Below are 16,709 nucleotides of genomic sequence, written 5' to 3' on the forward strand. Positions count from 1 at the left end.
CGAACAATAGCATTTTCGTATAGCTGCTGCACGTAGAACTTGAAATGTAGAGCGTAAAATCATTTTATCCTACTAAGAGATCTTGCTCAAATGATCTGGAGACTACAAAATTTTCTAGGCCTCTTATTTTATCAGTAAGTAATACCTTTTTATCTTTCCTTAGTAACTGTAATTTTTGCGCTCTCTCGAGCCAATACTGAAGACAATGACACATATCAATCAATATCTACACTACACCCGGTATATGAAAAAGATCCAACCCCACTGGGTTAATAAGTATAAAAATATTTGATTTTTAATAACAAAATTATTATCTTACTTAAGTTTTGTAGTTATATATAGCAGCCACTCAGTAAATTATAGAAATGAAGATCTAAATTAAGATATTCTCTACATTTACTTACATAACCACAAACCGTTTCACTTTCATGTCATCAATATAGCATCAATATTATGTACAATTAATGAAAAATAGATGTATCATATTAACTATAATAATATTTAATTTCTAATGGTAATAATGTCATCAAACCACCTCAAGTTTCGTAGATTTGAATATTCAATACACAGCTGTACTCAGAAAATTATACACTGCAGAATCAGTTTTTAATAACAAATTGAATTGAGCTCTAAATATATCGGCAATCCTGCAGGTCATGGCCTTCGTGTAATAGCCTATTATTTATTGTAGTGTGTGTTTTGTTCTGAAATTCTTCAAGTCGGCCGTGATTCAATAAAATTAGTTCTCAAAACTGACAACAGATGGATTTTGGAAAATAGGAAAATTGACATTTCACTGAAAACTACTACTTTTCCGAAAAACTTTGGATGCCAGGCATGAAAATGAGGGGTCACTCATTAAAATCCGTTCAGCCATTTTCCCGTAATTTCCATTACTAGTTCAAATTATATATATAGACTAGCCGTACCCATGCACTCCGCTGCACCCATTAGAAATAAATATAAAGTAATTACATAATTAAAATAGGACATTTGATCCAGGGAACATTCGTGTTTGATAGAAGGATAAATCGTTTAATATGTTACTTAATTTAAATTGCATCCAAATAATTAAAATGCGATCATTTTGGTCCAGAGACACTCATTTGGTGCAATGACAATTCCTTTAACATGTTTCTTAATTTTTATTACATGCAACCGTAGTTTAATGAAGATTGACATCATTTAGATTTAATGTGTATATTTTATTTTACTTGTTATAGGTTTCCATTGAATTATGGTAATAACTTAATTTTAATCCTTGTTTTCTATGTATTCAGTAAATGGCGCTTGGCCCACTACGGTTCTGAACCCTTCAAATAACTTAAATTATATTGTATAATATTACATATTATATTATATTATATTATATTATATTATATTATATTATATTATATTATATTATATTATATTATATCATATCAGAAGTTACTGTAATAACATTATAGCATTATGTCCATCTAGAGAAACTACACTTTCCAATGGTGAAATAATAATTAATTATACAAATCGGTTAATTTAGCTTCCGATATTACTTCATACAAACACAGAAACATTCTCTGTAGGCTATCTTTCACAGCTTTCGATTGTTGCTGTCCAAGGCCCTTTATATACGAAGTCATTTGTTTTTTAATTCATTACACGGCCTTAGATGGCAGTTATTTTAATTTTAATACTCATTTATCTCATTAAATATCAGTCCTATCAAAATTTTTCAAGGAATAAAGCTTATCGCAAATTATTTTTAAAGCAACTTTTGTTATGTAACATTTCTCACAAAAATCAATAATAAGCGCGATATTTCGATTTATTTAATTCAGGCCCCCTTATAACCCCCCTTTTAAATAATGTATTTTGAATGCCATATAGCCTACAATCTAAGTTGCAACGAACTTAATTTATATTCCAATTTTCATCGAAATCCGTTTAGCCATTATCGCGTGAAAAGGTAACAAACATACAGACAGATAGACAGACAGACATACAAAAATTTCAGAAAAGCGATTTTCCGGTTTCAGGGTGGTTAATTATATATGTTAGGACCAATTATTTTTGGAAAATCGAAAATTACCAGAAAAATTTCGGCTACAGATTTATTATTAGTATATATTATAGCATCCTACAAATATACGGTACATAGTTTGTAATACAAGAATATCATTGGGATGTATTTGAGAATTGATATCCTTTTCTTAAGCCATAATATATAGGTAAGTTCCGTACTTACCAGTATTTTATTTAATGCAGCAAAATGTAAAAGGCTTATTGTTCTATAATTTTACTGTAGGGAAATACTGCACATTCGAAGTGTAAATACTGTAATACAAAATAAATGTAAAGTAAAATTTAAAATAATTGCAAACATTTATTTTTAAGTACGTAGATAATAGGTAGCCTATAGATTTATATATATTTGTAGAGTTATAGACTTACCCCTGGGACCACGGCTGGTGAGCAATGAAAGACATGTTGCAAGTGAAATATGAACAGGAGTGCTGAAAAGAAAGAGAAACATATTCTTATTATTCATGTAGGTATGTATTTGGCCTACCTAAGTTTTATAATAAGTAACAATATGAAACTGTTGCAAGTAGGCTGTGTGTATTATTGCTATATTATTATCTAGTTACATATGTAAATCATCATCATCATCTTCTTCTTCTTTACTTAAAATTTATTTTAAATTACAAAGGTTAGTCAGTGTCACAATATAGAAATGGTAGGAAGAGACAATTACAACAGAGACAATTTTAAAAAGAGAATGGAAGGGAAATTGATGTACTTGCAGAATACATCTATTCTTCAGCCTTTTCCCCTATTTTCACATGTTGACATAAAAATTATTTTTTACACCCTGTGAATAATATTCATGTCACTAGAAATTATATACAGGAGGTTTCAAAAGTGATAGTAAAAATTTTAAGGCTGAGAAGTAAAAACGAAGAGAAACAAAAAAGTTTCAGTATATATGGGTCCGAAAATTAACCATTTACGAGATAATACTATTTCATACTGGTTGGGGCCCACTGAATACTACGTACTAATGCCAACAAAAGCAGTGACAATTTTACTTAATTTATCAATCACTAGACAGTAAAATTCATAATTTTTGCTTCAACATCACAAAAATGCGATTAAATATACCCAAAAGAAACTTTTTTGTTTCAACAACAGTAACGTTTGTGGATATATACAAGGTACAGTATAGTATGAACATATTAACTGAAGAATTTTACAGCAGGTGTTCAAAATGCTGACCATGCACTTTAATGTATCTATATAATCTTCAAGAATGCGCTGAAGCAATCCTGGTTCATTCTTAATTTTCTGGAAAGCACCTACAATCCGATGCTGCAATTATTCAGGTGTGGTGATATCTGTTGTGTAAACTAAACTTTTTTTCATAACTCAATACACAAAAATTCAAAGGATTTAAATCCGGTGATCTAGGTACATGTCCTCCTCTACCCATCCACTGTTTACCATATCGTTGGTTTAGATTTCTTCTCACATTTAGAAGGAGATGGGTTGATACACCCTCATCCTCATTCATCCCATATAATTCGGGGTGCACAATAGGCCTCAGTATGGCCGACGTGCAAAGGGTCGTCCTAACTCGCCCTTAGCCACCGTGACCTAATAAAATGTTCCATGTGCATTACATTCAAATACAGCAAGTTCATTTTTTTTTTCGTATGGACCCAGATTCACGGACAAAATTTTAACACCAAAAATTCATGATATCTCTTTTATAGTTTGGATACAGTAAATTTTTTAATATTAAACATTTATTTATTCATAGGCCTATTCTTTATTTACATAATAATATATTTAGCTCCCAGTTTTCATTATATTTTTAATGTCTCAATGTTAGATCTCAGATAGTATAATATGCGTGGACACGTACGAATATTTTTATTGAGTTTGGGTCCACACCTGTGGAGTAACGGTTAGCGCGTCTGGCCGCGAAACCAGGTGGTCCGGGTTCAAATCCTGGTCGGGGCAAGTTACCTTGTTGGGGTTTTTCCGGAGTTTTCCCTCAACCAAATACGAGCAAGTGCTGGGTAATTATCGGTGCTGGATCCCGGACTCATTTCACCGGCATTATCACCTTCATTTCAACCTGAGATGTTGATACAGCGTCGTAAAATAACCTACTAAAAATTATATAGTTTCGATAAAAAGGCAAATTTGTGAAAAGAGATACAATACTGACTTATGGAGCAGACATAAAAATCGCTCCTGAATCTCAAAGAATACGTAGAGGCAAAAAGCCGCTTGTTACGAACTTCCTGATATCCCAAGGAATATTTTCGTACAAAAACCTAAAAATTATATTTTGGTCATTTTTTGTAAAAACTCAGTCCTAGAGTCCCTTAATAGAGACTTGCTCTTGAAAATTTCATTACGGAATCATTATTACGCATTATATTAAACAATAACTTTTTCGTGAAATTGATTAACAGTACATTATAATTATTCTTATGATATTCATTTTCATGTTGGGGGGGGGGGTTTAAAGGTGGGCTGAAATTAATTTTGGATGGGGTCCAGCTCACCTAAGCTCCTCTGCTGGAGCCGCCCCTGCTCCATATCGTTCAGCGCTGGATTTTAAAATAATTCTCAACGAAAAGTACACGTAATTCTGTATATGATAAATTGATAGTAATTAATTTTTCTTAGCTAAATGTCTCTCTGTTGATTACCAAGTAAATCCGCTTTATTTATGGAGTTTATTATGTTACAAAATATCTTGCTGATGCAGTCTGTTGCAATATTCGTTGCTCTCTTCAGGAAAAGTGAATAAAAAATTAAGAGTTGCTTTGGCAATCTTGTTTATGACAATACACTGCACTGAACATAAATCAACAAGCGTGTGGAATATTGCAAGCATATGTTTCCAAGGCAGACCTGTTAAGCTTAAAGATCAACAGCATAAAAACAAGGTTGTGGTTTTAATGCGAAAACTTACAAGATCGGAAACAAGAGAGTTAATTATTACAATGTATTAAAGACAATCTTAAGAAAGAATGTTGTTTCTACATTTATTTTATTAAGTGGAGTGCATTTCAAACAATATTACGAGAATTACAGAAATTTCATGCAATTTCTTATGCTTCTTTTAGAGTAATATTAGAAATGATGAAGTTTTTGAACGTGTTCCTTTCTGTAATTCATTACATAACATAGGTACCGGTACTATAAATCTTTAATATGGATGAGTTACGTAACATCCGGTCTAACAGTAGAACAACATAGTGAAGTCCTGTAATGCATTGGAAATCCGCACTATCCCCAAAACTTCCATACCAACTTATTTTTAAGTATTGCAGATGGTAGACGAAATGAGAGGAGGTGTAGTGTGTTGGTGGAATAATAGAGGGAAACGGGAGTACACTCAGAAAATCCTTTGCAACATCTGCTTTTCCCACCACAAATTCCACTGCGATGTGGCCCGTAGATTGAACTCGGGTCACCAGGATGGAGGACCATCGCGCTAGTGCTTGAGTCACAGACTCGGCTCTTCATATTAAACACTGATATAATTAAATTATGACATAAGTTACCATCCTTCCTCTACTGTAATGTAAGGCGTCAAGAGTCTGGGTTATCTTCGTAACAACAAATAGAAGGGTTATTGAAGTACGGATGTAACAGAAAATCTTAAGCTATATTTCAAACTTCGTTTCTCTACAGGGTGGAAGTGAAAAATCCTGCAGATTGGAAAAATGATAGGTACACTTAGGTACACTTAAATGAATAGAAAACCTATATTGAGTTTTGTGATTAAATGTGCTGTTAATTAGAAAATTAAGTTGAAAATTTCAGCAATCTGGCAACATCGTCGCTAACACACACTATTCCTACTCGTAATACAGATGTAAGAGGTCAACGAACTCAGGTCTGTCCCCTTAGGCGAACCTCTCCTCCTCTGACTACAAATTTACCGTCTGTTCGCATCGTTCAGTGACTTGAAATTAGTGGTTTTTAAATTAAATTTACACGAAAACCGTCCACGCTATGGAAATACGCGAGAGGAATAAATAATTCTCTATTCGATTTTCTACCGATATGGACAAAAATCACGATCCTACGCGCAAAAGTTACCAAATAAAAGTGTGTTAAACATTTGGAGAAAAAAACACTTTTTTTTTCTGATGAAACTATGAAGTATTACACTTTTTTTATTACATACAACATGAGCTATTCGTTCTGAAGATCTACAGGGTTATTTCACTTCCACTCTGTATATTAGCGTCACAGTTTCTTACAATATAGCTTACACCTGTGTGAAAATTTTCGAAGAAGATATGGGTGGTTCCCTTTCAAGTTATATATTTGAGCAAGTAGAACATTTGAAATGTGGTCTTTTCTTCAAATAATGTTTATTTTTAATTTCTACATAATATAAATACGTATGATGTACCATTAACAACACAGATTTTTTAAATATATTCACCATATTCACTGAAAGAAGTCTACCTACATTCTCTTGCAGTTTTTAATTATCAATATGGATAAAATCTGAAGTGTTGCCTGATACAGATATTATTTTGAAAGCAATGTATGCACTCTAATAACGTTCACTTGCTGCGAAACAATAGAGTAATTTCAAGACTGTAAGGAGTGGAGTGTGGAAGTGCCTGGAATGTTACAATGGCAGTGGAATGGGTGTGGCAAAAAGAAGAACCCTAAGAAATGCGACTTCAATAAATGAACACACCCACCTGATGGAAAATAATAATCAATACCCGATCTCTACGAAGTCTACAGCCTCATTTAATGTAAGACGGTGCTTCTTTACCTTTCATTTCTTGTGCCAGTACTTTCTAGTTACGAAAATTGATAAATACAAATTTGTGTCATGAAGGTTATATGTGCCTCCTCATTACGATTCTATGTATTTCGAAACAACTCTTATTTGTAGCGTTCCGAATGATATTGCTGCTTATTCCGCATTTCCTTTGAATGATCTTGTACAGAGTGTATTTAAATTAGTGCCAAATATTGTATGGGCGTATCTTATCGACTAAATATTTTCAAAAGTTTAAATAACCATGGCCCTATAAATGCTTAGTTTCTGAGTTAGGAGAGATTGTACTGTTTACAAATATCAATGAATTAATAAGCGATTCAACAAAACAAGTAATGCAATTAAATGAGCCGAAGTTTAACAGAAACAAACAAAAACAAAGTAAATAAAGACAAAAAACCTGTCACAAAAGGTTTTCAAAACTATTGTATGCTCTGATACTGTCTTCCATAATGTATCGTTCTTTGTTGTTTACACCTGGGGTATTACGTATTTGTTCACATCCACTTTCTACACGCTCCATTTAAACGTCAACATAACGCACAAGAGTTGCATAAACAATGAACTCTGAAATGTTTCCAGAGATAAAAGTCCAATGAATTCAAATCAGGTGATCGAGTAGGCCATTCAACAGGTCTGAGGAAGAAACGAAACGTTTTTAGATCTATGTATAGATATATATGAATTGTTATTAATATTTAGTGCAACAACATAAATACTTATCTAAAATATATATTTTTTAATCCAGGTTATCTTTTCGACAATTCTGGTCTTCTCTCCTGGCCGTGGCTTAGTTGTAACCCACTTCTGAGGTTGGGGCGCCTGGAAGGCGGAGTTACATTACCCCGATGATGTGATAGGATGATTATGATAATGTGGTGCCAGGAGAGGTCTTAAATCTAAACTTAACCTAAATTCCAGACCATGGACGAACACAGGAAAAATTCCTGTGCTCTAACCGGGAATCGAACCCGGGACCTCATGAACTATAGCCAGAAGCTCTGACCACTAGACCATGAGGCTGGTCGCCTCTAAAATATAAATCAATGACATCAATTTAAAGACATCCTATATATATATATATATATATATATATATATATATATATATATATATATATATGAGTTCATTTTGAACCCGAACAATCAAATGAACTATCTTCTTCTTGCATTGTACAAAAAATAATAATAATAATAATAATAATAATAATAATAATAATGTCTATAATTTCAGAATATCAGATATCTGACCATTTACACATTGTACAGTTTAAATGTTAATATCTAATGATCTTTCATAAATGTCTATAAAATATCTGTTGGCACGTGTAATCGTTTCTAATATTATTTTGTGCGAGATCGTGCGTATTTGCTTGGTTTCCGCACAAAACCAATCCGCGGAAAGTCTAAAATTCCACATTCAGTATTCCCAACCTAACACACATAACAATTTCCCTCTTCTTACCGCTTAAGTGACATATTGATTTTACTGCTTTAGGCTTTTAACATATTATTTTTAGAGACGTTCAATATAGTAATAGTTATAAATTGGAAACTTACCACTGCAATTTCACCTAAATTGCACTGTTAATTATTGTTTTTAAATATTTGCAAAAATTAAGTAAACTGTACAACTCCACTAAAGCTACTGCATTCGTGATGCAAGTAACATTAAGGAAGCCGTGAAAAAATCAACAAGATTCCAGACTCATCATAGACTGGGGGGAAAAAAGACAGATGCATATCACGGCCTGCTGGAGTATAGTAAACACAGAAAACATTTTAAAGCAACAATGTTGAAGACAGATATTTTTGTTTTGCAAATTTACCGTCATTGAACAGAAACCAAGATGGAGATTTCATTGCAACTAATTAGAAATTCCTCTTTCAGGTATGTAATAAACGATCTTCGCACAAAATAATGTACGATACACGAGCGGTATGTTTTCTTTCAATTCTCGGAAATTAAAAAAGCTCAACTACGTTTCGCTTTTTCAAACTTTTCCTCGAACATGAAAACTTCAACATACCGCTCTTGTAACGCATATTACTATTGCTAGTTACGACAATTTATATTTATATACTGATTAAAGATTTATAGAATTATTAAACGATGTGAAAATTTATATTTGTATACTGATTAAAAATTTATAGACTTATTGAACGACATGAGTGCTTTATGAGGCGCGTGATAGCGTCGCAGCTAAGGTAACATGCTACAAGCCGGAAGGTCGCGAGTTCGATTCCCGGTGGAGTTACGGACTTTTCGCATAGATCTAGTCCTTCCGACTGCTCTATGACCTGGGGATTCACTCAGTTTCTAAGAAAAATTAGTACCAGGGTGATTTCTTGGAAATGAAGGCGACCAGCATGGATGACTAGCATCCCTACTGTTACTAAGTGCCGATTGTCTCGTGAGATGAGAACGTTAACATCCCGCCAGCCAAAGAGCTCTTGGGTTCTGTACTGGGATAGCTTTGCTTATTAATATTTTATAAACGAGCTTCTAAGTAAAGTAACGAATAGTTCTACAGTATGAAAGTGTACTGTTTATTGGCAGAATTCTCCTAACTCTGTAGTTAATTGAAACAATTCTTTTTGGAAAAATATACTGTAAACAGTTGCATTTTATAGTTCTTATGCAAGAGGGATATTCAAGAAGAAAATTGACAAAGGCGAGATATTTCTTAGTATTAGCCACTATCTATAATTTTTAGTACTGATAATTACATTGTATGCCACATTTGTGAAGTAACGATTAGCGCGTCTGACCGCGAAACCAGGTGGCTCGGGCTCGAATCCCGGTCAGGGTAAGTTATTTGGTTGAAGTTTTTTCCGGAGTTTTCCCTCAATCCCAATTCGAGCAAATGCTGGATAACTTTCGGTGCTAGACCCCGGACTCATTTCACCGACATTATCACCTGCATTTCATTCTGACGCTAAATAACCTAAGATGTTGATACAGCGTCGTAAAATAATCCACTAAAATACATTTTATCAAACAAAGTTTGTTACATTTCTTATTCATAATTCCTGGATTAGCCTATTTGGCTGAATCTATCAGAATGCATCCAATAATTTAAGAAAGTCGCTCTATACCTACTGATAGAAGGACACAGACAGACAGACACTCAGAGAACATATTATATAGCACAGAATTAATAATTTCGCTTCTAATTGGCCAAATTGCAACAAATACTCGTATTTTGACAGATCAAAATTTACTGTATATTTGATGTGCATATACATTACACTAATTGGCTCATAAATATTGATTATTAAGAAAATCCGTCTAGCAGTTTAGAAAAAAAGACAGCAGGCAAGCAGATAGCATACCTAAATCCAATTTCTTGATATGAAGAATGATGAAAATATTATATTTTACTAAGCGCTCGAAATATTCATTTTTTCAGGCTCAGTAGGCTACTTCTTGTGTACTTTGTACAATGGTAATATAAAACATGGTGCATCTGATTAAGAATTTCAATTGAAATACCGGAAAGTAACATGTTTCTATCGAATTAATCAATATCGAGACTGAAAACAAAAATGTAACTTTCTATCCGACTTAATTTGTTGCTCCATTATGTTCAACAATGTAAACCTGTATGTTATCTTTTACCAGTAAGCAAAGGGAAAGTCTGATCTCGTTCTCTACAGATTCATTTGACCCTCCCACAACGTGTCATATCCCGCTAGTCCGAGAGACAATCGTACATTTAATTACTTATCAGATGGAGTACAATCATGACTTAGCTGCAACACACAAGAACAGAACCACCTATCATCCTCTCATCACATTATAAATGGTTTTCCAATTGCTGCTTAATTTTTAACTAGATGTCGACAGTGAAACTAATAAATGTAATCATAACCTTCAGCACTGAGCACTTAGAACCTAGAAGAGAATATCAAGAGTATCTCGGCTATGAAACCATATATGTACGTACAGAGCCGATTTACAAGAAATTTTATATTTATATTGCATGTGATATTGTTATGGCATATTTAAATTTTGTTGATCGCTTGGTTTCATCATAGGCCTACTACTGAGTCTTCATTTCAAAGTGCGTCATGACGTCACTGTTGGTGAGTCAGCGATTTGAAGCGAGTTTCAGCTTTTATGTCAGAGAAGTTGCCTATTAATCAAGGCATTCAATCTGAACTTCAGAACGTGTACGGTATAACTTGAACGTCGTAGCAACAGATGGCGGTCTGTACGGTCTGTGTGCTACCATAACCTCTTTCGAACTGTGTTTTGCGAGGGAAAGTCGTACCCATGATATTTGTTATCATCGGTTGCGTACGGCAACATTCCACAATACAAATCAAATGCTCCGTGTCCATGTTGACCGTCGAAGTTAATGTCAACAAATACTGTACGTAAGTAATCGTCTTAATCCTCTCCCCATATCCCGACAGTAAGAAGAAAACTCACCTCAGTACGTGTTTCCAAACAGTTCACATTCCTGCCACTACCGGCGTTACGGTACGTATCGGTAAGTACTCTTCAGAATGAACGCCGTACTTGCCAGGCAACTTCTCTTGCACATAGGTAATACGCCTCTGCGGAAATGTAGGAAGATTGAATTCTCTAGGCTCATCGGCAAGCCACATGGTGACACACAGCGAGCCATGACACACTTTGAACTGAACACGCAGTATATTCTAGCGAAGAATAAGTAGCTATATACGACAACAGAATGAAATTTTTCATTGGCAGGTATGTCAAGCTTCTACATTCCCTACATTTGTGTAGAATGTGATTTCAGAAACCAAAGTCAGTTGTTCGTCTTGATCATAACACAATTGTATAAACAGGAGATTCAGAACAATCTTACAGTAGATGCTAATAAGCCAGATTGTAAACCGTAATTTAGATACGAAATAATTATTGACTGCAGTTGCACTTCCAATATTCCACAAATCGGTGCAAATATTGGCTTATGCCGATGATATGACATTGTTGGGAGATCAGAAAGAGCCATCAAAGATGTGCTCATCAACTTAGATGCTGCACACAGCAAATGGGCCTCAAAGTAAATGAGGGTAAAACCGAGTATATGGAGGTATCAATAAATCCCTCAGAAATGGAGTATCTTGAAGTAGGAGGGTACAAGTTTGAAAAAGTCACCGAATTTAAGTACCTAGGTTCACTAGTTACCTCAGATAATAATGTGAGTGCAGAAATCCAACACAGACTCCTCATAGCAAACAGATGCTATTATGGACTCCAAAAACAGTTAAGATCACATGATCTCAGCCTCAGCACTAAGAGAAAATTATATAAAACAATAAGACCAGTCTTGCTTTATGGATCTGAAACCTGGGCATTTGGCAGTGTCGACAATTGTAGGTTGAGTACATCTGACAGAAAGATTCTGAGGATGGTATACGGACCATTAAATGATGAGAGCAGTTGGAGAAAAAGGTATAACTATAAATTATACCAACTTTTTAAAGAACCAGATGTTTGCAGAGAAATTCAAGCTAGGAGAGTCAGGTGGCTGGGCCATATTTCTAGGAAGGATGAAAATGATCCTTGCAAGAAATTGACTGTCACTATACCTTTTGGCACCAGAAAAGTAGGGAGACTTCAGCTAAGATGGCTGGATGAAGTGGAGAAGGATGTAATAGCAGCAGGTGTTAAAGGAGAAGCATCGTTGGGCGGTCAAGGCTGGAACTCGGCTGTAGAACCGAAGAAGAAGAAGAAGAAGAAGAAGAAGAAGAAGAAGAAGGAGGAGGAGGAGGAGTTGCACTTCCTTGCGATCAGCACTTGTACAAAGATGCCAATAAACAAGCTAACATACAGAGTGTTTCAGAATTCAACCGAAGAAATTTATCTGGTTATAGAGGGATTGTAGATAAGCAATTTGATACAAGGAACTCAGGATCTCCAACAAAAAATATTTGAGTTAATAAAATTATTTACATTTGATACTCATATTCCAGTATTAAAATGAAATAGAGGTGTGGAATGATATGCAATGGTTTCGGATCTTATTAGGAATTGCATGAAGCCCAACTGTTAAGAAGTAATACTGCGTTTCCAAAATTTGGCCTTCACAAAATCTGTAAAACTGTCGGCAAATAATGAGACAGCACGTCACTGCACTGCTTGTTTCATTCTCATTCGTTTTCGCTATTGTGCCTATTTTAGAATAAATTTATAGACTTGAGGTTTTGGAGTTTACGGACAACGCGTCAGACCTCAGGCCGATACGTAGTATGTTCAAGTCTCATCATGGTAGTTTTTTTTTTAATCCCAATATCTTTTATTTTATTGACGAGATATCTGAATTATTTCTTTTCTGGACCACCGAAATACGAATTGTAGTATTTATTTATTATGCTTTCGGCAAGAGTATCGGTATACTATCTCACTCCGAGTTTCGCTGCTCCACTGATGGATCTCTAGAAAATTTTGATGGGAAAATTCCGAAAATGGACTTAACTACCATATAAAGAGCGGGGAGCGAGAGGCGGTAAGGAAGCGGACTGCAGGATCGGAAGAAGAAACGCCGGAAGTTGTAAGTATGTACATTGAAAGGTACAGTGTCCTTTCGCAATGCAAGTGGAGTCGAATAAACTCGCTCATGTAACAAGGGTGATGGTTTCAAACTGACATGACTACTCGACATGAAATTGTTTTGAAGATATTCAAGGTTTAAGCTCAACTGCGAAAGGTTATAGCCATATGCTGCCAAACTTAATACCACAATTTGCAGCCTTTAGGAGTTGATGAATCAGTTATTCATGCTTACCACAACTTAGTTTTTGCGGTATTGTGGGATAGTCATGTTTGGTCCTTGAAGTCCTTCATATGATCCAGTAATGCAACATTGAATATTTCAAATAATAATAATAATAATAATAATAATAATAATAATAATAATAATAATAATAATAATAATAACAATAACAATAATAACAATAATAACAATAATAATAATAATAATAATAATAATACTTACTTACTGGCTTTTAAGGAACCCGGAGGTTCATTGCCGCCCTCACATAAGCCCGCCATTATCCTGAGCAAGATTAATCCATATATATTATTTATATAATATAATATATAAGATTAATCCAGTCTCTATCATCATATCCCACCTCCCTCAAATCCATTTTAAATTAATATTTAATTTACGTCTCGGCCTCCCCAAAGGTCTTTTTCCCTCCCAACTAACACTCTATATGCATTTCTAGATTCGTCCATACGTGCTACATGCCCTGCCCATCTCAAACGTCTGGATTTAATGTTCCTAATTATGTCAGGTGAAGAATACAATGCGTGCAGTTCTGTGTTGTGTAACTTTCTCCATTCTCCTGTAACTTCATCCCTCTTAGCCCCAAATATTTTTCCTAAGCACCTTATTCTCAAACACCCTTAACCTATGTTCCTTTCTCAAAGTGAGAGTCCAAGTTTCACAATCATAAAGAACAACCGGTAGTATAACTGTTTTATAAATTCTAACTTTCAGATTTTTTGACAGCAGACTGGATGATAAAAGCTCCTCAACCGAATAATAACAGGCATTTCCAATATTTATTCTGTGTTTAATTTCCCCCCCCCCAGTATCATTTATATTTGTTACTGTTGCTCCCAGATATTTGAATTTTTCCACCTCTTCAAAGGATAAATTTACAATTTTTATATTTCCATTTCGTACAATATTATCGTCACGAGACATAATCATATACTTTGTCCTTTCGGGATTTACTTCCAAACCTATCTCTTTACTTGCTTCAAGTAAAATTCCCGTGTTTTCCCTAATCGTTTGTGGATTTTCTCCTAACATATTCACGTCATCCGCATAGACAAGAAGCTGATGTAACCCGTTCAATTCCAAACCCTCTCTGTTACCCTGGACTTTCCTAATGGCATACTCTAGAGCATGGTGGAAGTATTCTTCCACCATGCTCTAGAGCAGTGATCGCCAAAAGCTGTGTCACGACACATGCCCCTGTCTCTACTCAAGCGTAACGATGACATCAACCCCCACCCTCTTCCTGCCCTCTTCACTTCTTCAGAAGTAAGCATACCGGTATCAGCAGCGGACATACAGTGCACTTGTAATAGGCCTACTGTAAGTGTGTCGATACTGTGTTTCGAAATGTCATTTTTTCAAACATTCCGGTACAAGAGATGAAAAAATACAGTGATATTTTAGACATAGTAATTACAGAGTTTAAAGATTTCAAACGCATAGAAACTGTTTTTTCCCCTCTTTGCAAACCCTTTCACAATGTACTTACTGAATGTAAGACCCGATTTAAAACTTGAAGTTGCCGGTCTTCAAAATGATACTTTTATAAAGAGTAAGTGTAAGGATTTAGTTGGTTTTGATATTTTTAAAAATATCGATCTGGCAAACTTCCCGTGTCTCAGAAAAGTCGCTATAAGAACTGAAGCTATGTTTGGTTGCACACACATATGTGAACAATTATTTTCTAAAATGAACACTATAAAGTCATGTAAAAGATCTCGCTTAACAGATGGGAGTCTTCATGCACAAATTACGGTGGTTGCTCATGATGAAACTTCTAATTTCAAACGTCTGCTGGTGTAGAGTACGTGTCTTCTGTCATGGCGAATAAGAAAATATATTTTGTTTTGATAATTATGCAGTAATGATGAACAGGAGGAAAAAAAGTTAACATGGATTACATGTATGTAACTAGTAAGTAAAAGATTATTTGTTTTTGTTTCCCGGTCACAGTCCGTCTCTGCACTGTATTACCTGAAGCGATACCCATTCCACTCAACTCTCTGCGACAGTGGTGTGCGGGTTGCATTTCTATTACGTCATCGTTTCGTAGTGTTTGGCAACCACTGCTCTAGAGCAAAGTTAAAAAGTAAAGGTGATAGTGCATCTCCTTGCTTTAGCCCACAGTGAATTGGAAACGCATCTGACAGAAACTGACCTATACGGACTCTGCTGTGCGTTTCACTAAGACACATTTTAATTAATCGAACTAGTTTCTTGGGAATACCAAATGCAATAAGAATATCATATAAAACTTCTCTCTTAACCGAGTTATATGCCTTTTTGAAATCTATGAATAACTGATGCACTGTACCCTTATACTCCTATTTTTTCTCCATTATCTTTTGAATACAAAATATCTGATCAATAGTTGATCTATTACGCCTAAAACCACACTGATGATCCCCAATAATTTCATCTACATATGGAGTTAATCTTCTCAAAAGAATATTGGACAAAATTTTGTACGACTTCAACAAAAGTGATATTCCTCGAAAGTTACTACAGTTGGCCTTGTAATAATAATAATAATAATAATAATAATAATAATAATAATAATAATAATAATAATAATAATAATAATACATCTAAAAATTTTCGCACCGCAAGACACATTCTGATCATACAGCTAATGTCTTTCCAGAGAGCGCTACTTTCACATTCCTACTGTGCAATGGAAAAAGCAAAAGTTGTCGCTCTTAGGAACAAGGCAGGAAAAGATCAGCTGTAAGTGAAACAAAACAACATCCAGATATGTGACTTATATGACACAGGAAGTTTGTTTGTGAAACAAGCGAATAACTGGTCTGCTACACTGTTATTGACTTAGAAATGATTTTTGAAATGTTACTAAAATGAGATAAATGAGCCTTGAAGCTATTATAAATATTTAAAAGAAGTTCCATTTTTTTTTAATCTTAGTTCAAATACTATCAAGACCTGTTACGGAATGAGGCTTTACAGGCGATGGGATTGAACTGACGAGAGCAACGGGGTGATATACCGATCTAAACAGCACGGAAGTAACGTGTGTTAGCACTTGCTGACTTTTAAAACCGGATTTCGCTGCTGAGAATTGAACGAGTCCACTAAATTTGTAACCGGATATGTGAACGTAATTTTAGA

General features: G+C 34.7%; 1 protein-coding gene across 2 annotated transcripts in view; it reads right to left on the reverse strand.

Annotated features, from left to right (window-relative positions):
- The window catches only part of LOC138694583 (mucin-2-like), a 417,701-nt gene that overhangs the window by 26,127 nt on the left and 374,865 nt on the right, over positions 1-16,709 (reverse strand). For both annotated transcript variants that reach the window (XM_069818451.1, XM_069818452.1), the window contains exon 3: positions 2,434-2,495. In XM_069818451.1, the coding sequence (XP_069674552.1) occupies positions 2,434-2,495 (62 nt within the window). The remainder of the gene's footprint in view (positions 1-2,433; positions 2,496-16,709) is intronic.

This window comes from Periplaneta americana, chromosome 2, assembly GCF_040183065.1.
Source record: "Periplaneta americana isolate PAMFEO1 chromosome 2, P.americana_PAMFEO1_priV1, whole genome shotgun sequence".
NCBI lineage: Eukaryota > Metazoa > Arthropoda > Insecta > Blattodea > Blattidae > Periplaneta > Periplaneta americana.